Source organism: Bos javanicus, chromosome 9 (genome assembly GCF_032452875.1).
Source record: "Bos javanicus breed banteng chromosome 9, ARS-OSU_banteng_1.0, whole genome shotgun sequence".
In the NCBI taxonomy this organism is placed as follows: domain Eukaryota; kingdom Metazoa; phylum Chordata; class Mammalia; order Artiodactyla; family Bovidae; genus Bos; species Bos javanicus.
Window position 1 is genome coordinate 50279227 of NC_083876.1, and position 23881 is coordinate 50303107.

The 23881-nt window shown below is 39.0% G+C and overlaps 2 protein-coding genes across 8 annotated transcripts in view; one reads left to right on the forward strand and one right to left on the reverse strand.

Moving 5' to 3' along the window:
- TSTD3 (thiosulfate sulfurtransferase like domain containing 3) overlaps nucleotides 1-10143 on the reverse strand; it is a 35129-nt gene extending 24986 nt beyond the window's left edge. Inside the window, exons 1-4 of one of the 2 annotated variants that reach the window (XM_061427764.1) lie at nucleotides 10079-10143; nucleotides 7181-7391; nucleotides 4641-4814; nucleotides 4384-4543 (exon numbers count right to left, since the gene is read on the reverse strand). In XM_061427764.1, the coding sequence (XP_061283748.1) occupies nucleotides 4384-4543; nucleotides 4641-4814; nucleotides 7181-7253 (407 nt within the window). In that variant the 5' untranslated portion in view covers nucleotides 7254-7391; nucleotides 10079-10143. Of the gene's footprint in view, nucleotides 1-3730; nucleotides 4076-4383; nucleotides 4544-4640; nucleotides 4815-7180; nucleotides 7392-10078 lie in introns of those variants that run through there. The other variant, XM_061427763.1, reaches the window with a different exon arrangement.
- Nucleotides 10144-11828: 1685 nt separating this feature from the next.
- The window catches only part of USP45 (ubiquitin specific peptidase 45), a 73029-nt gene continuing 60976 nt past the window's right edge, over nucleotides 11829-23881 (forward strand). For 3 of the 6 annotated variants that reach the window (XM_061427749.1, XM_061427751.1, XM_061427753.1), the window contains exons 1-5: nucleotides 11830-11906; nucleotides 16490-16599; nucleotides 19952-20124; nucleotides 22228-22331; nucleotides 23338-23438. In XM_061427749.1, coding sequence (XP_061283733.1) covers nucleotides 16500-16599; nucleotides 19952-20124; nucleotides 22228-22331; nucleotides 23338-23438 — 478 coding nt within the window. In that variant the 5' untranslated portion in view covers nucleotides 11830-11906; nucleotides 16490-16499. Of the gene's footprint in view, nucleotides 11907-16489; nucleotides 16600-19951; nucleotides 20125-22227; nucleotides 22332-23337; nucleotides 23439-23881 lie in introns of all 6 variants that reach the window. The other 3 variants (XM_061427752.1, XM_061427750.1, XM_061427754.1) reach the window with 3 other exon arrangements.

Below are 23881 nucleotides of genomic sequence, written 5' to 3' on the forward strand. Positions count from 1 at the left end.
TCACCTCTTTTATCTCTTTTTAAATGTAAGCAAATTAAAAATCACATAATGGCTTGCATCATAATTCTTTTGGACAGTGTTGCTATAAGACATAAGGAAAATGTCAGATCCAGTTCCATTTTCTCTGCTTTTTATTCCTGCTCTCAGAGCAACTTATAGTCATTTCTTTGCTGTTGTGTTACTTCCACATTTTCAAGTAACATGCTTATCGCATTTATTGAGCACTTATTTACTATGTAACAAGTATATTCTAAGCTCTCTACCTTATGAAGTCATTTAATTCTCAGGCAGTCTTTTCAGAGATGTTCTTGTCCTCAGGAACAGAAAGTTAAATAATTTACCTAATCACAAGTCAAGAGCTTGGATTTAGTTCAGTTCAGGTCCTCACTCGTGTCCAACTCTTTGCGACCCCATGGACTGCAGCATGCTAGGCCTCCCTGTCCATCGCCACTTCCAGAGTTTACTCAAACTCATGTCCCAAAAAATTGAGTAGGTGATGCCATCCAGCCATCTCATCCTCTGTCGTCCCCTTCTCTCGCCTTCAGTCTTTCCTAGCATCAGGGCCTTTTCCAGTGAGTCACTTCTTCAAATCAGGTGGCCAAATACTGGAGTTTCAGCTTCATCATCAATCCTTCCAGTGAATATTCAGGACTGATTTCCTTTAGGATGGACTGGTTGGATCTCCTTGCAGTCCAAGGGACATTGAAGAGTCTTCTCCAACACCACAGTTCAAAAGCATCAGTTCTTCAGCACTCAGCTTTCTTTGTAGTCCAACTCTCACATCCATGCATGACTACTGGAAAAACCATAGCTTTGACTAGACGGACCTTTGCTGTCAAAGTAATGTCTCTGCTTATTAATATGCTGTCTAGGTTTGTCATAACTTTCCTCCCAAGGAGTAAGCATCTTTTAATTTCATGGCTGCAATCACCATCTGTGGTGATTTTGGAGCCCCAAAAGTTAAGTGTGTAAGTGTTTTTATTGTTTTCCCATCTATTTGCCATGAAGTGATGGGACCAGATGCCATGATCCTAGTTTTCTGAATGTTGAGTTTTTTTTTTTTTTTTTCCTTCCAATTTTATTTTATTTTTAAACTTTACATAATTGTATTAGTTTTGCCAAATATCAAAATGAATCCGCCACAGGTATACATGTGTTCCCAATCCCGAACCCTCCTCCCTCCTCCCTCCCCATACCATCCCTCTGGGCCGTCCCAGTGCACCAGCCCCAAGCATCCAGCATCATGCATTGAACCTGGACTGGCAACTCGTTTCCTACATGATATTTTACATGTTTCATTGCCATTCTCCCACATCTTCCCACCCTCTCCCTCTCCCACAGAGTCCATAAGACTGTTCTATACATCAGTGTCTCTTTTGCTGTCTCGTACACCGGGTTATTGTTACCATCAGAATGTTGAGTTTTAAGCCAACTTTTTCACACTCCTCTTTCACTTTCATCAAGGAGCTCTTTAGTTCTTCTTTGCTTTCTGCCATAAGGGTGGTATCTTCTGCATATCTGAGGTTATTGATATTTCTCCCAGCGAGCTTGGATTAGATTTTTATTAAAATTTGGGCAGTGGACTCCAAGGCCCAGGCTCTTAAACACTTCACTTTACTGCCTGCTCTGCTTACCCTCCAGTTTCTTTTAATTTTTTTCAGTTGTAAATATCATTGCAACTTCCTACTATTGAAGATTTAATTTTTCCTGCATACCTCCTATTCTCCATTCCAACTCCCATCTACCCCACAACCACCCTTCCTGGGACTTCTACTCCCATCATCCTCCCAGGTAAACTGCATAATTGTTGTTAAACTTATATTCAGTATATATTAAGTATACACAGATAATTTTGTGTTCTGTAGTATTTCCTTTCTATTTGAATATTTTTTGCCTTCTGGGAGTAGGGGTTTTAACTAAAAGCCTGGTATGTTTATGCAGACTCTTTACCCTGACGTATTTACCTATTCCTTGTTGGGTCAAGTAGTTCAACTGCAGTTCACTCTCTATAGTTTTTCTTCTCTGTGAGCTTGTGGCTCTTAATATCCTCACTTTGTTAATATATATGCCCTAGTAATATTTGTTTATATAATTTGCTTAAAGGCAGCAAGGATTTGAAGAGTCATGATCTGGGGAGAAGGAAAGCTGAGGAGGATGAGCCAACATTGAAAAGTGTATCTGTGTGTGTGTGTATTACATGTATTTTCCATCTTTTCTAGTTCTTGTAGGGAGTTTGCTCTGCTAGAAACTAGACTGATGTGTCAGAAATAGAAGTTCAAGGTGATAACATCACATCTCTACCCCAGATTCTCCAATAGCTTAATAAATTATTTAGGACAAAAACCAGGTCTTTACAGTTTACTTTCCAGGCCTTGCATGTTCTGAGTGACTATATAAATGAGACTAAAAACAGATGGGTCTGAAGAGACAGATGGAAGAAAGCACAAAGTTGTTTTACCACTCACCAGTATATGAACAAGTATAAGACCTAACATTCTAAAGGAATATACTCATGCTAGTGGGAATCATTTGCATTTAAACTTTCTTCTAATATTTTCATTATTTTTAATTGAGATATAATTACAGATAGTTATAGTTTAAAAATGTTTGCTTCAGTGAGTTTTGGCAAATGATTATACCTGTGTCCCAGCACCTCAATCAAGATAGAAAGTGCTTCCATCACCCTAGAGATTTTCCTCCTTGTTTTTCTAGTTAATCTTTTATCCTCAATGGAGGCAACCACTGTTCTGATTACTATCTCTATAGATCATATTACCTTTTTAGATTCCAAATTGTATCACTACCATGTTGGTCATAGTGCCATAAGTCTTTGCATATTGTTAATATATTTTCATTGTTCATATTTCACCTAGTTTTCATCCCAGATTCTTGGTATTTTAAGGTTAAGTCTGTTTGGTAATCTACTGGTCTAGCTCATAGCCTCTTTGATGAAGAGTATAGAAGCTATGCTGAACACCTGGTCACACATTATGATCAAGTAATACAAGTAACCGGGTATTTTGGAATATACTTAAAGCTCAACATTCAGAAAACGAAGATCATGGCATCTGGTCCCATCACTTCATGGGAAATAGATGGGGAAACAGTGTCAGACTTTATTTTTTTGGTCTCCAAAATCACGGCAGATGGTGACTGCAGCCATGAAATTAAAAGAAGCTTACTCCTTGGAAGGAAAGCTATGACCAACCTAGAAAGCATATTCAAAAGCAGAGACATTACTTTGCCAACAAAGGTCCGTCTCATCAAGGCAATGGTTTTTCCAGTGGTCGTGTATGGATGTGAGAGTTGGACTGTGAAGAAAGCTGAGCACCAGACAATTGATGCTTTTGAACTGTGGTGTTGGAGAAGACTCTTGAGAGTCCCTTGGACTGCAAGGAGATCCAACCAGTCCATTCTGAAGGAGATCAGCCCTGGGATTTCTTTGGAAGGAATGATGCTAAAGCTGAAACCAGTACTTTGGCCACCTCATGAGAAGAGTTGACTCATTGGAAAAGACTCTGATGCTGGGAGGGATTGGGGGCAGGAGGAGAAGGGGACGACAGAGGATGAGATGGCTGGATGGCATCATTGACTCAATGGACTTGAGTCTGGGCGAACTCCAGGAGTTGGTGATGGACAGGGAGGCCTGGCGTGCTGTGATTCATGGGGTCACAGAGTCGGACACGACTGAGCGACTGAACTGATTGAATACTACTAAAATATTTAAAAATTAATTTTAGAATCCCTTTACTTTAGAAGCCTTTATGTTTACATGGTGAGTCACATACATTACCTTAATCATCATTAGCCTTTGGAAATAGGCTGGGGGAGGTGGTATTCCCCATTTATAGGTGAGAAAAAGATTCAACAAAAAATAATTGACATATACAAACTCCCTTTCCCATTAACCAGTGGTTCCAGGGCTACATTTTTATTCTTTTGCCTATTCCACTATTCTGGGCTGCATGTACACAAGGAAAGGGTCAGCTTATATTCCAAAAATCAATTTCCTTGTTTCTTCTCTGAAAGTTCATAGGTTGCCCATTCCTTCCATCCTCCAGCATAGTGTTGAGCACTAAAAACATACATCAAATAATTAGTGCTGTAACCATTTTTCCTGCTTTACAGCACAAGGTTCACAGGAACTTTAGAGATAAGATGACTTTAGAGATTTAGCAGTGCATTGACTTTTCACCATAATATTTACACTTGAAGCATATTTAAAGGATCATAGAATGAAAAGTACAGCCAGTCAATAATAATCTGTACTCTATACTTCTGTTAATATAGTAAGTATAAAATTCTTCAGTAGACCAATAAAAATATGCCTATGAAACACTGCAGTACATATCCTAAACCCATTTTTATCCTTAAGCTACTTACTTGTTAAAGCCCAGAGATATTGCTGTGACCATAGCCACCTTGCTTCTCACTCCAGCTAAACAAGAAAACACTAGACTGTCAGATTTGGATGGCTTTACTTCTTTGTACTTCTCTTTGAAGTCCTTTGGGTTCATCTGTAGAGCTTCACCTACATCATCCACTGAAAGAAAATGTTAAGAATTTCATTTAAATTTTAGATACAGTCAATTAGTGGATGTATGTTTTCCTAACAAATCAGGTTAAAACACATCACTTACATGGTATATTGACAGACCCAGGGATTTTTCCAGACTCATAAATTTCCCATGGCTCTCTAACATCAATTAACATAATTTTTTTAGACTTCAGGAGGTTTTTAAGTTCCTTATAAGTGACACCTTCACAAATAGCAGTACAAAAATTGAGGCAGCTTCTTTTTATTGACTTCAAACCTGGAAAGAATAAAATAAATTAGCTATCTTCAAAATGACACTGTTATTAATATCTGGAAAGAGTAAGTCAAAGGAGTTTTCCTCATGTTCAAGTCAGCTCACCATATCAATCTTTTGACTTCTTATATAAAGTTTCATTTTCATAGTGGAAAGAACAGGGGTTTTAGAGTCAGATAAATCAAGGTTCAAATCCTGGCCTGCCCATTTAGCTCTGTGACCCTGGGCAGATTACTTAAACTCTCTGGGAGAGTAAAATCAAATAATATTATTTAACTTTTAGAGTTGCTGTGAGGTTTAAATAATCTATACAGTACACAATAATCTCTTTTCACCTTTCCTTCATGATTTATGCACATTGTTCCTTCTGAAGGGAACACCTTTCTCGTCTCTACCAGGCACTCTAAGCCTCCTTTACAACCCTGTTAAATGTCACTTACCACTTCCCCTTTGATCAAACACTTCCACTTCTACCTATCCATTCCCGTAAAATACTTATACACAAAGAAGGGTGTACATATACAAAAAGAAGCGTGTACAATGATAATTTTTGAAGAACTTTTAATAATAGCAAAGAAATTGGAAACTAAAATATCCATCAATAAGGGACTAGCTTTAGGGTAATTCATAGTTATGGGATATATGCAGTGGTTAAAAGAGTTTTATGTACTGCCATGAATACCTAAGCTTCTGAATACCTAAGTGAGAAAAAAAATTACAGAAGAGTAAGTGCAGAAGATCACACTATATATTAAATATTCCCCAGTGGCTCAGCTGGTAAAGAACCTGCCTGCCAATGCAGGACATGCAAGAGACACATGATCCCTGGGTTGGGAAGATTCCTGGAGAAGGAAATGGCCACCCACTCCAGTATTCTTGTGTAGAAAATTCCATGGACAGAGGAGACTAGTGAGTTCCAGTCCATGGTGTCACAAAAAGTCAGGCATAACTGAGTGTGCACACACACAGATTTGTTGTTTAGTTGCTAAGTCATATCCGAGTCTTGTGACCCCATTGACTGTAGCCCACCAGGCTACTCAGTCCGTGGGATTTCCCAGGCAAGAATACCCAGATTAACATTTCCTACTCTGGGGGATCTTCCAGACCCAGGGATTTATCCCTTATCTCTTGCTTGGCAGGCAGATTTTTTTTTACTGCTGAGCCACCTGGGAAGCACATACATTTATATAGGTATACTCCTATCTGGGGAGAGTATATAAAGGAGTGTGCTTTATTTGTTTTAATATAATTTTTGCTTTATTGTTTAATGAATATAATCATGTATTACAAGTATTTTTAAAAAAATGAAACAGGCACCTTTTCTCTAACACCTCCAACTCCATCCTTTCCAATGCAGTCTCACTTGACTGGGTTGTGTATGGTGATGGTTTATTTGTGTCTGTCTTACCCCCAAATGGGCTTCCCTGGTGGCTCAGATGGTAAAGAATTTTCCTGCAATGCTGAAGACCTAGGTTTAATCCCTGGGTTGGGAAGATCCCCTGGACAAGGGAAAGGTACCTACTCCAGTATTCTGGCCTGGAGAATTCCATGGACCCATGGGGTCACAGAGTCAGACATGACTGAGCTACTTTCACCTTCACCCCCAACTGGTGAAGTAAACTGTATCCCAGAAGGATGTCTGTCAGATTAGGAGCTCAATAAATGATTGCAGACTAAAGGTAAAACCAAATAACAGAATTTGTATGAATGACACATCTTCAACTACACAGGCTGTACCGAGTTATAAGGGAATAACTGGGGCGGGGAAGTGTTACACTGGCGCCCCTGTATCTTTATCCACAAAAGTTGTTGCTGAAGGAGAGACAGCATATTAAACAGAGATAAGGGACAGGAGGTCTGCTCTGAGTTCTAGACCACCTCTTCCACTAACCACCTTCGCTTCTCTGGCTTCTGTTCGGCCAGTTGTGGTACTATTACAGGCCGAACGAGGTATCTGGGTTTGATCAACCCGTGAGTGCTGCTCTCTAGTGGGTCACAAGTAAAACTCGCAAGACGGCTTCTCATTGCCACTCTCCAGGGCGGGAACTGGCCACTCGGCTCATTTCCCTGAGTCGCGAATTGACCTTCATTGCTCAAGTCAAGCACCAAAGCTTTCTAACTGTTCCCACGAGAGCCCCCTGAAGTCATGTTTACCTCTCTGCGTCTGCCGAGAGCAACCCCAGACCCCAGTAGCCCGGAATCTGAAGAAACAAGGACTGTAAGTGGGTGTTACATTCCCAGGGCTCAAGTGTACTGGGTCTGACTTTTAACTGGAAGCCTTAAAGAAGCAAACACGGTCACGAACGCCATCCTTTCCCAGGGGCTCGTGGTTAGGCGTCCTCCCTTTCCTCGGGGACCACTGAACTCACCCCAGAGCACAGCCTCCGCAGACCCGAAGATCGTCCGGCAAGTACTCCAGGGCAGCAGGCGCTGCAGCACCATCGCTGCTAACCACTTCGTTCTCCTGCTCCTTCACTTCCGGCCGCGCGGCGAGCGGTGCCGGGCTCTCGAGCGCCCTCCAACTAGGCGCTGGCCGAACCCGGTAGTGCCACTAGGAGTAATCGCGAACAGAAACGTGCCCTGTTTTAAAATTTAAAATATTAATGGGAAAGAAACTGAGGGTTGGGAAGAAACTGAGGTATGGGCTTTTTTTTTTTTTTAATTTTAATTATTTTTTTTTAAGGAGAGGCAAAGTTTAAAAGTGAAAAGAAAATAGAAGGCAATATTTAAAGGTATAAAGTAAGAAATTCCTCCGGTTTACTTCAAAACAAGGATTCTTATGTATTGGATTAAAGCAAACTTTAATACATGGACACTTTGCTAAGAATCACTCTTAACTCCCATAGCTGACTCCAACTGATGTCAGTATTAAGATAATCTCATCTTTTCCTCACTCATGATGATAGTTGACTATATTTGATGATAACATGAATGTGTTGGATGGTTGGATGGCATCACCGACTTGATGGACATTGGTTTGAGCAAACTCTGGGAGTTGGTGATGGCCAGGGAAGCCTGGTGTGCTGCAGTCCTTGGGATTGCAAAGAGTAGGACAAGACTGAGTGACTGAACTGAACTAAGTGTGTTAGTTTGCAATTGCTAATGTAACAATTATCAAATTTATTGACTAAACACAATTTTATTATGTACAGTTTTATAGGTCAGAAGTCACTTGGTGAAAATTAAGGTGTCAGCAAGTCTGTGGTCCTTCTGAAGGTCCTTCTGAAGGTCTGAAGGTGTCAGCAAATCTGAAGGTCCTTCTGAAGGGGAGCATTTCTGTACTTAACTTTTACATCTACTGAAGGTTGCCTGAATTCCTTGGCTATTTTTCCCTTTCTCCATCTTCAAAGCCAGCAGTTTGTCATCTTCACATCTCTCTCTGACTCTGATCTCTGCTTTTGTTGTCACGTCCACTTCTCCTAACCTTTTTGCCTCTCTTTCACAAGGAACTTTGATTACAGTGAGACCATTGGGATAATCTTAATCATATGTGCAAAATCTTTTTGCCGTGTAAGCTAATATAATAATAGGTTCTTGGAATTAGAACACATTGTATGTAGTTGTGGGGAGAGCATATTAAGCCTGTTAGATAAAGTTTATTACCTTGTTTTAAATTTGTTTTCAACTTGGTTTATTACCTTATTTTTATTCTCAATTTTGTTTCCCAAGGATAATGAAAGCCATATTAACTGCAAATTGATTCACAGTGAAAATTTTAAAAATAAGCTTCCAACTGGCAGCATTAAAGTATGAATCCAATGAATAATTTCATGAAGGGTGTAGTTTTAAATTATTCAGTTTTAATATTTTAATAATAAAACCACTTCAGATTTCTATACCAATGACATCACTTACAATTATGTTTTTTCCAAGTCATTTGGAGTTTAACCGTAGTCTCTGTGAAATCTACTTTGTGGACTGACTTTGAACTAAGATATCATTAAATACTGTAGATTCAAGTACTCTCTGTAGGATCCCCATCATAAACCACAAGTAGAATGGACACAGATATGAAAACGATGTACTTCAATGAGTCACATTTAATCTAATTTATACTTTTGCAAGAGCATTTATTACTAAACAATTCTTTTTCAAGTGTTCATGGCTACTTATTTGAGAAATATTTTTCTGTATTTTTTTAATTTTTTTCCTGAAGAGATGAATTTGTCCTTCTGTAACCAGCAGAGTGCCAAACTTAGTTTATTTAAGAGGCTTAGAGCAAAAAGATCTTGTCAAACAGAAGTACTGATCATTGCTCCTTGAATAAATGTCCCAAGTTCTTCGTTCAGAGTTAGTTTGAGGGAAGGAAGTAAGGCTTAAAGTGGGATGCAAGGGAGAGAAATCACGTAACTTTTCTGGGAGAGGTCTACTAGTGCTGAGTTGATATCAATCATTCATTCTCAAACAACTCATTCTATTTTTTGCCACAGTGCAGGTGAAAGACAATTGGAAAGGAGGGGATTCTTAAGAGACTTAGCACTTTTTCCATTTCTTTCTAAATCCACATCAAGCCCCCACATTTTAGATAATTCAATGAAGAATTAGGAAATTTATTGCCTTTCATGCAACATTTTTTTCAAGAGTTTCTGTCAAAACTTCTTTTGATGCAGCATTTTCACTGCCAATCACTTATTGAAAATACCTGCACAAGTACTCACAGATAAATGTACACCAAGAGGGGGCTGATTGGGAAAAAAAGATGCATCCAGTGGAATTTTAAACAACCAGTAAAAAGAATAAGGTTAGTATGGTGATAAGTTCAAAATATATAATCAAGTGAAAAAGAAAAATCAAGTTGTAGAATAGAAGGTAGACCGTAATCTAACCTGACCATGATCTCTTTTAACAAATGGTAATCATATAAAAATGTAGTACAAATGCATATCATGTGCAAAGACAATTCCTGAAACTATACACAAGAAACAGCAAATAGAGGAGAGGAAATGTTACCTCTGAGGAAGAGAATGGGAATGTGGAAAGGCAGAAAAGATGAGGAACGTTATACCAAACTCTCATGTATTACTTTTATAATAAAGAATGTACCTCTTAAAACACATGATAAAAGCTTAATATATGTATAGCCTATAGCTTAGCAAAGTACTCCATACATTTCCAGACAACAATGATGGTAATATTAAGATATTTAACATTATTTGAAATGTATATACAGCTGACCTTAAGCACACTTATATTTCTGTTTGATGTTTTGTCATAATGTCTTTTTTTTTTCCATAATGTCTTGACAATAGCAATAAAAGTATACTTACTAGGTATTATTTAAAAATAATTTCCCTCCTTTGAAGCATCCATCGAATAATAAATTTCACTTTAACTGAAAAGATAAATAATTTGAAGAACATCAGAAACAAAATCTGTTAGACAATTTCCCTTAACTCATGTAAATTTTGAAATGGAAATTGCAGTCTCTGGAGATTTGGGTACATCTGCTGGAAATCAAAATAACTTTGGAAATTCATCATTTTCAAGAAAAATTTAAGTATTGTATCATGATTTGCATAATTCATAAGTTTCTTTTTATGAGAGAGAACTTAAAATTTCATATTCTGATTCAGTCCCCTCCTTTTTTCCTGGTAAATTGGATTCCAGTACATGATATATTTAAAAAACTCCTTTGATTATAGTGTCCTTTATTTATTTATTTTTAATTTTGGCTGTGCTGAGTCTTTGTTGCTGTGGCTTTTCTCCTGCAGTGAGCCAGGGCTACTCTTTAGTTGGGGTTAGTGGGTTTCTCATTGAGGTGTCTTCTCTTGCTGCCAAGCAGGGGCTCTAGGGCACATCGGGTTCTGGTTCAAGCTGCTCCTGGTTAAAAAGCACAGGTTCAATAGTTGTGGTTAGTTGTGGTTAGTTCAAGGTGCTTAGTTGCTCTGTGGCACGTTGGAGCTTCTCTGATCAGGGATAGAACCAATATCTCTTTTATTGGCAGGCAGATTCTTTACCACTGAGCTATCAGGGAAGCCCCTATAATGCAATTTAGTATTCAAACTATTTAGATTTGCTCACTTTCATGTCCTTTTTTCCTCTATGTTCTGTTTCCAATCCAATGTTAAATCATTTATGAAGCAGACATTTTTTACTTTAAAATTACAACACAACCTGGGCTTATTTGTAGAGTATTTTCTTTTTCCCTAGGGGAATACATGATTCCCTACCCTAATACATGATTATGTACCCCAATACTTAGCACAATGACTCACATATTTGTATTCAGTTGTATTTGTTGAATGAATGGTTTCCATACACAGAATGCCAAAGTCTAATAACTTCCTTTGCCAAGTTCTCTATGTGTAAATAATTGTAAATAATTTAAACTATTTCTTAAGAAATGAACCAAAGTTTTTAAAAGAGAAAATCAGTTTTGGGGGGGGGGGTTATTTGTAGTAACTTTTGACTCGTAATCCAAGACTCTCTCCATAAGCCCACATCTGTCCCTTGTCTCAAGAACTGCTAAAGATTACGAATCTAAAGACATTACGAAATGTCTCGTAGCATTTATCCATAACTAGGGTGGATGTTTGCTATATCATTCAAACAAAATATTTTTCAACCAACTACTTTTACTAAACATATGCAAAGTGCAAACACTTTGAATAATCGAGCTTCAAAGAGGTTTAGCTATAGGTCAGGAAATTTTCAAATAAAGAAGAACGGCAGGTAAAGCAACAATAATGAAAAAAGGCAAGAAAACGTATGATGTCAGATGTGACTTAACAGCACGGAAGTCGGAGGCAGTCTGGGCAGGGTGTCCAGCCACAAGTGGGACTTAAACCCCACTCCGAGAACTCGGGAGGTGGGCAAACTCCAAGCTCTATCGGGATCCAATTAGGAGTCTATTTAGGTTACCCTAAGATTAGCTGGGGTCTACCTACTCCTGTGTAAGTACGGGAAGCAGTTGCGACTGCAGCCAGTAGAGCCGGGTGTCCACGCTCAACTCCGGGTAAGCCGCCACGCGAGGGGCGGTCCCAACTTGTCCGGACATTGGGGCGGGCACACGAGGCCCTGCCCCTGCCGACGGGAGGGGCAGCTGCGCAGGCGCAGTCTGATGGGGTTGTGGACGCGGCTGCTCGGCCTGTCAGGGTGAGTTGCGGGTCCGGTGCTGGATTGCCTCATTTTGTCCAACTTCGTTTATGTAACCCTGGCCCTTTGTGGCTTGAAGGGCTTGGGAGAGAACCCTCTCCCCGCCTTTCTCGGTCCTTGGGGGCTCCAGGCGGTCACCGAGGGCCACGAAAGAGTGGCGGAACCGGCAGGGTGTCGGGGCGGCAGCGGGAGGAGCCGGGGAGGCGGGACGGGGCCGCCTCACCTTGACCTAGCGGGGCGGCGACCCAGCAACCTTCCGGCCGCCCTTCCGCGTTCAGCCTCGCGGCGCATTTTCTTTTCGGGAATTTGGGATGTTTTTGTTAGAGACCAGAGAAAGCGTGTCTTACCAAGGTCTTCTGGAAGCATCGTGTAGTAGTAGGAACCCTGGAGATGGACTGCCTGGGTCCAGATCACCATCCACCACTTACTGGCTCTTGGCCTGTGCAAATCACCTAACGCCTGGCTGTCTTTCTTCAAGTGTAAAATGGGGGAAATAATAGCAACCTACCTCATAAAGTGATTGGTGGTTGGGAGAATGAAGTGGGTTAATATCATTGAAGTCCTTAGAACCGAGTGTGATGCACGAAAAAGTGAGTGCTGGTCATCTTTTGAGCCTGGTACCCTTTTAAACCTCTGAAAGAATTTTTGTCCCTTTCTTCTCTCCCCTCGCACCCTTGCAGAAAATAATGGCCCAAGAGTAGGAAAATAATTTTTTTTTTCTTTCTTGAGAATATGGGCTTCTACATGCATGGCCTTAAAAAAAAAAAAAAAACAACTTATAAACAGTTTAGTTGCACATCCTACATTATGGACAGATATTAGGGTAATGCAGAAGTTGGAAGTTGGAAAGTTTTATTAGGAAACCACCTGAGAAAAATGGCCATAATTTATTTGTGCTGAAAAGACTTAACATAGCAGGCCTGAGACTGCTGTCCTTAAAAAGGTCTGCTTGCAAGGTTAGCCCTTGCTTGGCTTGCCTGGGAACAATATGGTTTATTCTGTAAGACATGGTTTATCCAGAAGTTACTAGCCCCATAAAAATCCTGCACCCGTGAGTGTGTAATGGGCTTCTGTGAGCAGAAACGTTGCACAGACATTACTTATTGGGGGAAGGATGTAGGGTATTTGACCAGTCTTGGGAGGGAGAGAATGGTAAGGAAGCCTGCATTTGGATTGCTCTAGACTTCACCTGTGTGTTTTTCATTATGCTAGTCTGTGTGTTCACACTACATTGCTGCAATAAACGTTAGCCGTGAGTACACCTCTATGCTAGGTCTTGTGAGTCCTTGCAGTAAATCTCCACATGTGAGAGTGATCTCGAACTCCCCAGACACATTATTGATGATATGCAATATGTGAAGCTCTAATAATTGGAATTTTTTGTAATAATTGGACTTTAATTTTGTCTCTTTTTACGTGAGCGGGGAATTGAAAAAGAAAGCTATACAGATGAGTGACTGCTTAATAGTAGGTTACTGTCCAAAATGACTCTATGTTTAGACATATTGCATGTGTCAGAAAAATCACTGGAAATTGACTACATTGCCACATTTGAGTCAGTGTTTTTGAGAAAAGGCATAAGTCTTTTATAGATTCTAAGTATCTGGTTCTTTTGGTTCCTCTGCCAGGATTAGCTATGTATTAATGCTCGTCTTTATCAAGAGTTTACCTGTGTGTGCACATGTTAGTTGCTCAGTCATGTCTGACTCTGCAATCCCAAGGACAGTAGTCTGCCAGACTCCTCTGTCCGTGGGATTCTCCAGGCAGAAATACTGGAGTGGGTTGCCATTTCCTTCTCCAGGAGATCTTCCCCACTCAGGGATTGAACCTGGGTCTCTTAAATTGCAGGCAGATTCTTTACCATCTGAGCCACCATTGGAAGTTTCAAGTTTGGCTGTGTGGGGGGTGTAAAAATATGACCAGTTTCTTATGGACCATATTTCTTGGATGCTCTTAGTCATGCCCATCTCTTTTTCAGGACATCAAGTTACAATAGTTGTAACAATAGTTACAATGGTAAGTGTGTAAGTTTAAGGGTGGAAATATCTGATTTGCAATCTCTTTTGTGTCCTTTCTGTCAGTAAAGTAGAAGACCAGATGATATTTGAAAGAGTAGGGAGAGGAGTTGGAGATTGGGAGAGTGAAAACAATTTCAGATTGCTGTGTAATAAGTTGACCAGAAGTTGTAGTAGATAATGGGATGTCTTGATCTGTTTGCAGTTGTGGTTGTTAATTTAGTAGACCCAGTCGCCTTTCGTACAAGACTTTTTCTCCAGCCTCTTTGGATACTGTCATGGAGAACGTGGTTAATTGGCTCATCTAGGATTGAGATTGTTAGTGGGGTGACATAGTAGCCATTAGGCTGTGTACACGTATTCTGTTCTTGCTAGGTACATGATAAGGTTGTACTCTTTGTACACCTGCCCTTACCCTCACCCCTCCCTTTCCCCACGATGTCTATTTGAAATTAAATGTGGCTATATGACTTGCCCGTAAAACATAAGCAGACTTGCACCATTTGCAAGTAAAGCTTGAAGAACCAGCGCTAGATTTTCTGCTTCTCTTCCTCCCTTCCCTGCTAAGGGCTTGTTGAGATGTAGCCTCTTCTCAACCTGGGCATTAAAAGAGAATAGGAGTGGCTGATCAAGCAAGCTGGCAGAATTTGAAGTTGTGGTCAGAGAATGGAATACTTGAATTAGTGATTTTGTGAGGTTGAAATGTAGACATAAGTTAATGAAGTAGTCTGGAGGGTGAAGGCAGAAAGAAATGAGGTGGTCAGAAACTTGGAGGCCTTCTTCATCTCTGTAACCTTGAAGGCATTAATTTATTGCAGTGTTGTTCAATAGTGATGACCCTTGGGCCTAAGGAAATGGCTTTTAAAATGGTAAACTCAAAAGCTTCCTTATGTGGAACTTGGTACAACTAAATCAGGATTCAGAATTTATTATTGAATTGAGTGATTGTTCTACCTTGATCAACCAAAGCATATACACAACCACAAAAATTACAGTATAGCTTAGCCAGGTAGCACCATGATATTAGGTAGGATTTAGGATATGTGTGTGCTTAGTTGCTCAGTTTTGTCCAACTCTGCGATCCCCGTGGACTGTAGCCCTCCAGACTCCCTCTGTCCTTGGGGATTCTCCAGGCAAGAATACTGGAGTGGGTTGCTGTGCCCTCCTGCAGGGGATCTTCCTAATCCAGGGATTGAACCCAGGTCTCTAGCATTGCAGGTGGATTCCCATCAGGGAAGCCCATGAATACTGGAGCGGGTAGCCTCTTCCTTCTCCAGGGGAACTTCCTGACCCAAGAATCGAACTGGGGTCTCTTGCATTGCAGACAGATTCTTTACCAGCTGAGCTACCAGGGATATAGTGGTTTTTAAAAAATGCATTAACTTCTATCTAAAACCTTTAGAATTAACTTTGAATTTTTATGAAATATAAGAGATTTCTTAAAAATATATTTAGAGGTAAATAACAGCATGAACAAAAAATTAAATTCTGTGTGAGACATTATACAACTTTGCTGTTGAAAGTGTGGTCTGTGGACCCCAGCAGTGGCTTTCTGCTGGGAACTTTTTAGACAGGCAGACTCTCAGGTCCTGTGCTAGACTTGAATCAAAATCCACACTTTGAGAGGCTCTCCAATGTGACTCATATGCACTGTCCTGATCTCTTAAAAAAGCTAGGGTCTTAGGGAGGTGAAACACTATTCTCCCATTTCTTGCAGGAAGAACAGCTGTCGATTTAAGATACTGCTGTAACCAATTGAATCATTATTCAAAAAAGCAGACGTTTTGGGTTAGCTGAAGAAATTAGAATATGATAAGATATGATATTAGGGAATTACTCTTAATTTTCTTAGAAATAATGATGTGACTGTATAGGAGAATCTCCTTAAGGAATATATGTTGTCTGCAACTTCTAAATAGTTCAGCAAAAAAGGATGTACTCACATACATGTGTAGATATGTCTATATACACATTGATATTTAGATAAAACAGATATGGCAGAATGTTCCAGATGTGGACTCTAGATAGTCTATGGTGTTCGTTATACTGCTGTTTCAACTTGTGTGATAGTTTTAAATTTTTCATAACTAAAAAATGGGGAAAAAACACACAAAAAAGGCAAGAGCTTAAAAAGTTGGAAATGTATTTCTCTCTCTGTAGTCCACTGGGTCGTACAGTGCAGGAAGGGTGTCTGTACTGTGCTTGGCACTTGGCATCCATCCCTGGCTTGTTGAGGCTTTTCCAGCTCCCACTGTTTCCTAGCTGGTGAAAAAAGAGAAAGGGCGAGGCGAGCACAGGAGTCAGAGGTGGCATAAAGTTTATTTTTTTTAATTCACCTGGACATCATACATGTAGGGAACTGTTGGTTAAAGTCAGATGTAATGTGGCCTTTGTGTGTTGGTATAATAAAAATTTCTTTAGTTTCAGCTGATGTTTCCCTCTTTCTCCTCTGTTAATTTACGAGGCTCGTTAAACTTGAAGTCATTTTAATATGCATTAAGTCAAATACATACAATTTTTAATTTTGAGGATTAATGTGTATTTCCCCCCAACCCCCAATCTTTTCAGTAAATAACAGATGCGGGTGAAAGAGCCATCCAAAGCTTCACCTGAGAAAGCTAAGAGAAGTAAAAGGCCTCCTATACCTCACGATGAAGACTCGTCAGATGACGTTGCTGGTAAGTTATGATGTCTCGCATCCTGAACAGTGTTGCAGAGGACGAATCATATGTGCTTTTAATGAATAAATCCTTTGCTCTTTATTTTAGCCATTTTCTGCATTACTTCAAAATCAGCTTGTCGATTTCCAAAATACCCTGTTGGCATTTTTGCTGAGATTTTGTTTATTTTATAAAGTAACTTAGAACTGGCATCTTCTCTTGTTGTTTCTCACGACTATTAGAACCGAGCCCTCAAGCCAGTGAGGTTGGTTGATGACCTTGAGGGGCTTCCTGGTTTGTCTTTCTCTTTAGCCTCATGCCTTGGGTTTTAGCCTCTGAGGATTTTCCTTACTGACTTTACCAGTTCAGTTCTCCATTTAAAAAAGATGTTTTTAATCTGTTATTTCCATTTTGAGTGTTTTTAACTTGGACAGTGTTTCAGGACAGATTGTTGAATTGAGGGAAGTCTGAACTATGTCTTTAAATATTTGTTCTGTTAATACGGTGTTCTTCAGGGGTTTGATTATTCTTATAACTCTTTTGCCTATCTACCCTAGTTACCGTATTTTCTTAAAGCCTCTAAAACTCCTGTTTTCCTTTTCTTTTTGTCTGCTGTTCATTTTTATTTTTTTTTAGTGTGTTCAGCAGTGTCTCTTTCATCTTCTTTTTGGTTTTACCTTCATTTTATTTATTTTTCCTGAACTCTCTGGTCCCTTCCCTTTGTGTTGCCACTTGAGCCTCAAGTGTTCACTTTTTTGTGTGTGTTTTCCTCTCATGGCAGTGATAGTGCTGCCGTTTTTGCTTTTCCTTCCTTCCTTTTTCTTACTATCTTAGCACACAAGCTTTGATTTTCTTTGATTACCTATTCTTTCATGTAGAGTTGCCTTTCTTGGGCCAGTTTGGTTTAGAATATTTGTGTAAGAAGGAGGGCCAGAGCACTATTGAGACCTAACTGTTGAGTTTGAGCCCAGTTAGCCTTTACTTCTTTCCAACTACCAGGATTATTCAGTCCTGGGCTTTTTCAGAACCCAAATTCTCTCGCTTCTTTCCAACTGCCGTAGGAATAAGGCTGTTCTCTGCCGTTATGGCTTGCTTTTTTATTTTCACTTAGTGAATGAGAAATCCCCTTCTTTCATTTCTTCTGAAAACAAAATTGGATAAAGGGGAGCTCCTGCCACTGTTGTTGCAGCACAGAGATGTAGGTTTTGTTCTGTAAGCGCAAAGCACGCGTGGTTCTCTGAATCCACTGCTGCGGTGTTCTCTGCACTTCCTTCTGTGCGCACTCCTGTTTGATCTCCACTGCTTTGAGGTGGAAGTCTTCCCATTTAATTTGTGACTTTGGGCTTCAGCTATGTCCTGGTTGCTCTGAGAATGAACTTTGCATTTCTGCTTTCTGTTCTTTTTGCCCTTGGATAGTTTTGGGGAGGAGAAAGGGGAAGTGTTGATTTTATGTCACCATTCGCACGCTGGAAGCCCTCCTTGTAAAATTTTTATTAATATTTTTAAAATGTGAAGATTTTGATTATTGCTTTTGATTTATGAATGTGAAACAACTATTTGCTTTTAATACATTTTTATATTTTTATTCAGGAATCTCTAGAGGACCTGTTTGTCAAATGAAAATTTGACAATTATATGATTAAACAAATTGCAGGAAACTGAGGAAATTTACTTATTAATGTAGAAGGATATTTTTCACATTTCCCCTCCTCACAGAAGGTAGTAAATACTGTTTAAACACTTATAGGAAAACCTCAGACTTTTAAATTTGTTTATACTTATAAAAAGTATATACAGTTGAGATATTTAAAAGCTAGTAAGTTTAATTGAAGAACCTGGAACCTTTTTATCTTGCATTCACTTATCTCTGAATTCATTAACAATTTCAGTTTTGTATGTCTGAATTGTAGAGTCAGAGACGGTTAAGTTGTACCTTGGCTACATTTTATGCTAGAGATGATTCAAAAGGAGTGTGGAATGATTTTTCCCTTAGAATTTTAAAATATAAAAACTCAAAACGTGATGACTTTTGGTAAACCATTTCTAGTTCTTGTGTGGTCATTTTTATCAGTCTTTGTCTAAACAGAGAGAGATGCATTTTTTCAATGGCATGCATCTTTGCTGTTCAACCAAAGGATTTTAGAATTACTTCTTTTATGCCAATTCTTACAACTTGCTCTTGGTGTAAAATTAGAAGTTTTAATCTTTTATCAGATTTACATTTTACTTTTGTTGAAATTATGTATTTTAATTTGTCACATTCTTTGTCTTCAGAATGAAATGGAAGTAATATTTAGTCTCATTAACCAGTAGATAAAAAGGAATGCTTTATGTTCAGAAAGGAAAGTAGAGAAAATTGAAATGTACATACTTCTGTTTCCCTCTTCAAGGTATTCAGTCTCTGCCTTTGTTGTTTGATTTTGGCAGATAGCTGTAGGTTTGGTATTTTGGACATTTGAGGTGGAGAAATTGAAGAGTTCGGTTATTTAGGAAAAATGGAAGTGTACTGAGCCCTTGGGAGACAAATATGTTTATTTGAAGAATTAAGAACATATTTGCTCATTTTGGCCTTTTGTCTCCACACAGTGCACATAGTTGGAATCTGTTATAAAGGACAATTAATGGCCATGCAAAATATATTCGTTATTCGGGAATATTCATTGAGAAGAATTCTTGTTCCTGCAAACTATGCCGTTGTTTGTTCCTCTCTTTTCTTTCTTTCAGCAGTGGTGAAAATAGTATCACAGCAGGGCTAGCCCATGGGAAAAATTTTTACTTGTGTATCTTAGTGGAAAGAAAATATGTTCAAAATGCTTGAGGCATAGTAGCTGCTCAATAAATAATCTTCTTTATTTATTAAACTTTAATTTTTGAACTAATTTTAGATTCACAGGAAGGTACGAAACATATGCAAGGAGGCCCCATTCACTCTTCATCCAATCTCTTCTGATTTAATATCTTGTATTTCTATCGCACAGCATCAAAACCGGGAAACTGAAATGGGTACAGTGCTTAGAGCTAATTCAGGTTTCACCAGTTGTACATACATGTGTATGTATGTGTGTGTATAGCTTAATAACACGTATAGCTTTCTATAACCAGCAGTGTCAAGATACTTGACTACACTCTGGCCACTCCGAGTTCTGCTTATGTATAGCCACACCACTGCTCTCCATCGAAAGTCCCTGGCAACTGCTAATGTGTTCTCCAACTCTATAATTATGTTATTTCACAGATGTTTTATAAATGGAATCATTTGTATTCTTTTAAGTTATTTTGTCTTTTGAATCTTTGTGCTTTTTAGTTAATAGTATTTTAATATTGTTGACTTTTGCTTGCTGATGTTCAAATTTTGTTTTGCCTCTTTCAGTAGGTTTCACTTGCCAACATATAAGTCATGCTGTCAGTGTGCACCATGTAAAGAAAGCAATAGCTGAGAACCTGTGGTCAGTTTGCTTGGAATGTGTAAAAGAAAGAAGATTCTGTGATGGACAGCCAGTACTTCTTCCTGATATCTGGTTGTGCCTCAAGTGTGGTTTTCAGGTGAGAAAAGTCTCTTTTCTGTGACAGTTTGTCTTAAATATTTTCCTTAATTGCTCGCTGTGAGTTGGACTGTTGGTAGTGCTTAGAATTTAAGATAAATTTATTCTGTGTTTAGATAGAACTCTCCAAGGCCAAGCTTAGAAATGTTTAAGGTAAAGTAAAATGTACATTGTGTTCAGAAAGTTATAGTGCATGGTTTATAAGTATTTTGAAAGGGAATCCAACCTACTTGCAGTAGTTCTCATATGTGGACCCTCCTTTACCTATTTGTATTTACTTAGGAAATGGATCCAAGCCTTTTTAAGAAATCTTTTGGGATTCATTTTCTTTTCTACGAGAAGTGGTTTTTCTTTTTTTTTTTTGCAGAGTATCTTCTCTTAAGAGCTTAGACGCAACTGATATTATTAACAAGGAAATTTTTAAAGAAAATTAAAGGTATATATGTATATTTTTCAATAAGAGTTATCTTTATTATCTCATATAGAAAGCCAGAAGTAGGGTCACTCTTGAGTCAGTTACTTCAGTGGAAAAAACATTAAAAACTGAGATGTCTTCCATTTTTCTGCTGTGCTATCCTATTCCACGGTTTCAGGATGGTCGAAGATGTTTCATGCATTATGTATCATACAGCAATCCCCAAAGGTCAGAAGGAGGGCAAAAAGTACATCCCTTCCCATATGTAAAACTTTTTCAGAAACATACATTAGACTGCCCCTCATGGCACATTGACAGAAATTGAATCTCATTTCTTTACTTACCTGGTGATGGGAGTTACTGTGATTGGTCTGAGTCTCAGTAGTTTTCAGTGGAGTTGGGTGAGGTGTGTAGAGTATTAGAAGTGTGTGTACAGGGGACGGGCACTGCTGCCCTGTGAAGATGCTCAGTGTTCCACTGTGCATCAGAGAAATGGTATGGAAATTAACTTGGCTCATGCCTGTTTTTACTGTATGACAAGAAGTAAATTAAATTAGCCTCTCTGCAAGAAGTTGAGTTTAATGAGAATCTAAATTGCTTTCTGAAACTTTTTTAAAAAGTTTAAAACAAAACTCCCCCCCCTGCCAAATTTCAGCCATTTGTTTTTTTTTTAATCTTTTAATTCCTGTGGGGTTCATTAGTTCTGTATCAGTTAACATTCTCATTTACAAAGACCAATTTACATTCAGTTCAGTTCAGTTCAGTCGCTCGGTTGTGTCCGACTCTTTGCGACCCCATGAATCGCAGCACGCCAGGCCTCCCTGTCCATCACCAACTCCTGGAGTTCGCCCAGACTCAAGTCCATTGAGTCAGTGATGCCATCCAGCCATCTCATCCTCCGTCATCCCCTTCTCCTCCTGCCCCCAATCCCTCCCAGCATCAGAGTCTTTTCCAATGAGTCAACTCTTCGCATGAGGTGGCCAAAGTACTGGAGTTTCAGCTTTAGCATCATTCCTTCCAAAGAAATCCCAGGGCTGATCTCCTTCAGAATGGACTGGTTGGATCTCCTTGCAGTCCAGGGGACTCTCAAGAGTCTTCTCCAACACCACAGTTCAAAAGCATCAATTCTTCGGCACTCAGCCTTCTTCACAGTCCAACTCATATCCATACATGACCACAGGAAAAACCATAGCCTTGACTAGGTGAACCTTTGTTGGCAAAGTAATGTCTCTGCTTTTGAATATGCTATCTAGGTTGGTCATAACTTTCCTTCCAAGGAATAAGCGTCTTTTAATTTCATGGCTGCAGTCACCATCTGCAGTGATTTTGGAGCCCAAAAAAATAAAGTCTGACACTGTTTCCACTGTTTCCCCATCTATTTCCCATGAAGTGATGGGACAGGATGCCATGATCTTCGTTTTCTGAACGTTGAGCTTTAAGCCAACTTTTTCACTCTCCACTTTCACTTTCGTATCTGACATATCAAGAGTGTGCTGCGTGCTGCTGCATGCTCAGTCCTGTCCAACTGTTCGTGACCCCACGGACTGTAGCCTGCCACGCTCTTTTGTCTGTGGGAGTTCCCAGGTGAGAATACTGGAGTGGGTTGCCATTTAAGGATAATTTAGGTTTTGATTAATTTGAAATGAACTTATATGGAAGTCATACAAAGAGTGTTCTATTTATCTTTAGGGATGTGGTAAAAACTCAGAAGGCCAGCATTCATTGAAGCATTTCAAGAGTTGGAGAGCAGAGCTTCACTGTATTATAATTAATCTGAGCACATGGATCATATGGTAAGTTAGATTTGGTTAGTACTTGTGTCTACTATAAAAAGTATCTGAGTTTTATAAGGTAATATATCTAAAGCTATTATATCAGCTTGTGCTTTTAAGCCTGAACACAATCTGTAAAATAAGAAAATTAACATCCATGAATATAAAATTTAAGTAAGAAAGAAATTTAGTCATACCTCTAGTTTTCTTTAACATTTTCTCTGTACATTAAAGAAAAATTCTTGCTAGTTGATTTTGCTAAATTAGAATTCCAGAGGAGGAAAGTATCAGTTCTTCAATAGTCAACTGGTTTGGTAATTCTCTACAGGGGATAGCCTAAGCATATATGGTTTGTGAAAACTTAAGGATCTCTCAGTTTCAGTACTGTTGTCATTTGGGTTGATAATTCTTCATTGTGAAGGGGCCTGTCTCATGAGAGGACAGAGTTAGCCCTGGCCTCTAACCACTGGGTGCCAAGAGCAGCTCTGCCAGTTGTGATAATCAAAACTGTCTCACAGCTTTGCCAAATGTCCCCAGGGGTGTGGGTGGGGCAGAATTGCTCCTGTTCGAGAGTCACTTGACATACCCACATCAGCTTCTCCCTTGTCTCTTTCATGTCCAGTTCGTTCCTGCCTGTACCTGAAAGTATATAAATCTGTTCATTTCTCTCTCGAGCCATTGCATCTACCCTGATCTCCGGCTATTCCTGATGCCATCCAATCTGCCATTACACAGAGTGATGTTTTTAAAATGTAAATCGGATCATGGCAACCCTTGCTTAAAAACTTCTCATGGCACTCCATTACACTTAGGATAAGTGACCCAAACTCTTAAATTTGAATACTAGGCTCTGTATGAACTGTCCCCAGTTTTGTCTGTAGATGTATCTCATTGCTTTTGCCTCACCCTATGTATTTCCCTTACCCCTTAATTTAAAGACAAAAGTGGATAAATACTAACTATTTCTTGATGTGCAAAACTACTGAACATGTTTTCATAATATTTGCTTAAATTTATTTCTTTTTAGGTGTTATGAGTGTGATGAAAAATTATCAACACATTGTAATAAGAAGGTTTTGGCTCAGATAGTTGATTTTCTCCAGAAACATGTTTCTAAAACACAAACAAGTAAGTTCACAGCAGTTGCTAAAGAAATTTGTATTAAGGTATAATATTTTATAATTCTTATAAAGAAATGATACATTTATAAAGAGTACTTTGAGTTTTAGTGTGACCTCTCAGTATGAGTGCTGTGAATTCTTAGGTAGCGATTTTGTGATGTTATCTTACATAACTAATAATGAGAAGATGGAAAGGATAAGTTACTGGATTGTGGGCTTTGGAGTCAGATGGTGCTGAATTTGAATTTCGGTTCCACCTAAATAATTTAATTATCTATGTGACTTTAACTTCTTATTTATATGATACTTCTATCAAGTGGGATTGTTGTAACGCTTAGACATGTTCTCTAAAGATTAGGAAGTAATGTGTATAAAAATACTTACATAAACCTTGACACATATTTATGAAATGACGTCTGTTATTTGTTATCATTGTAATGCCATCCTGAC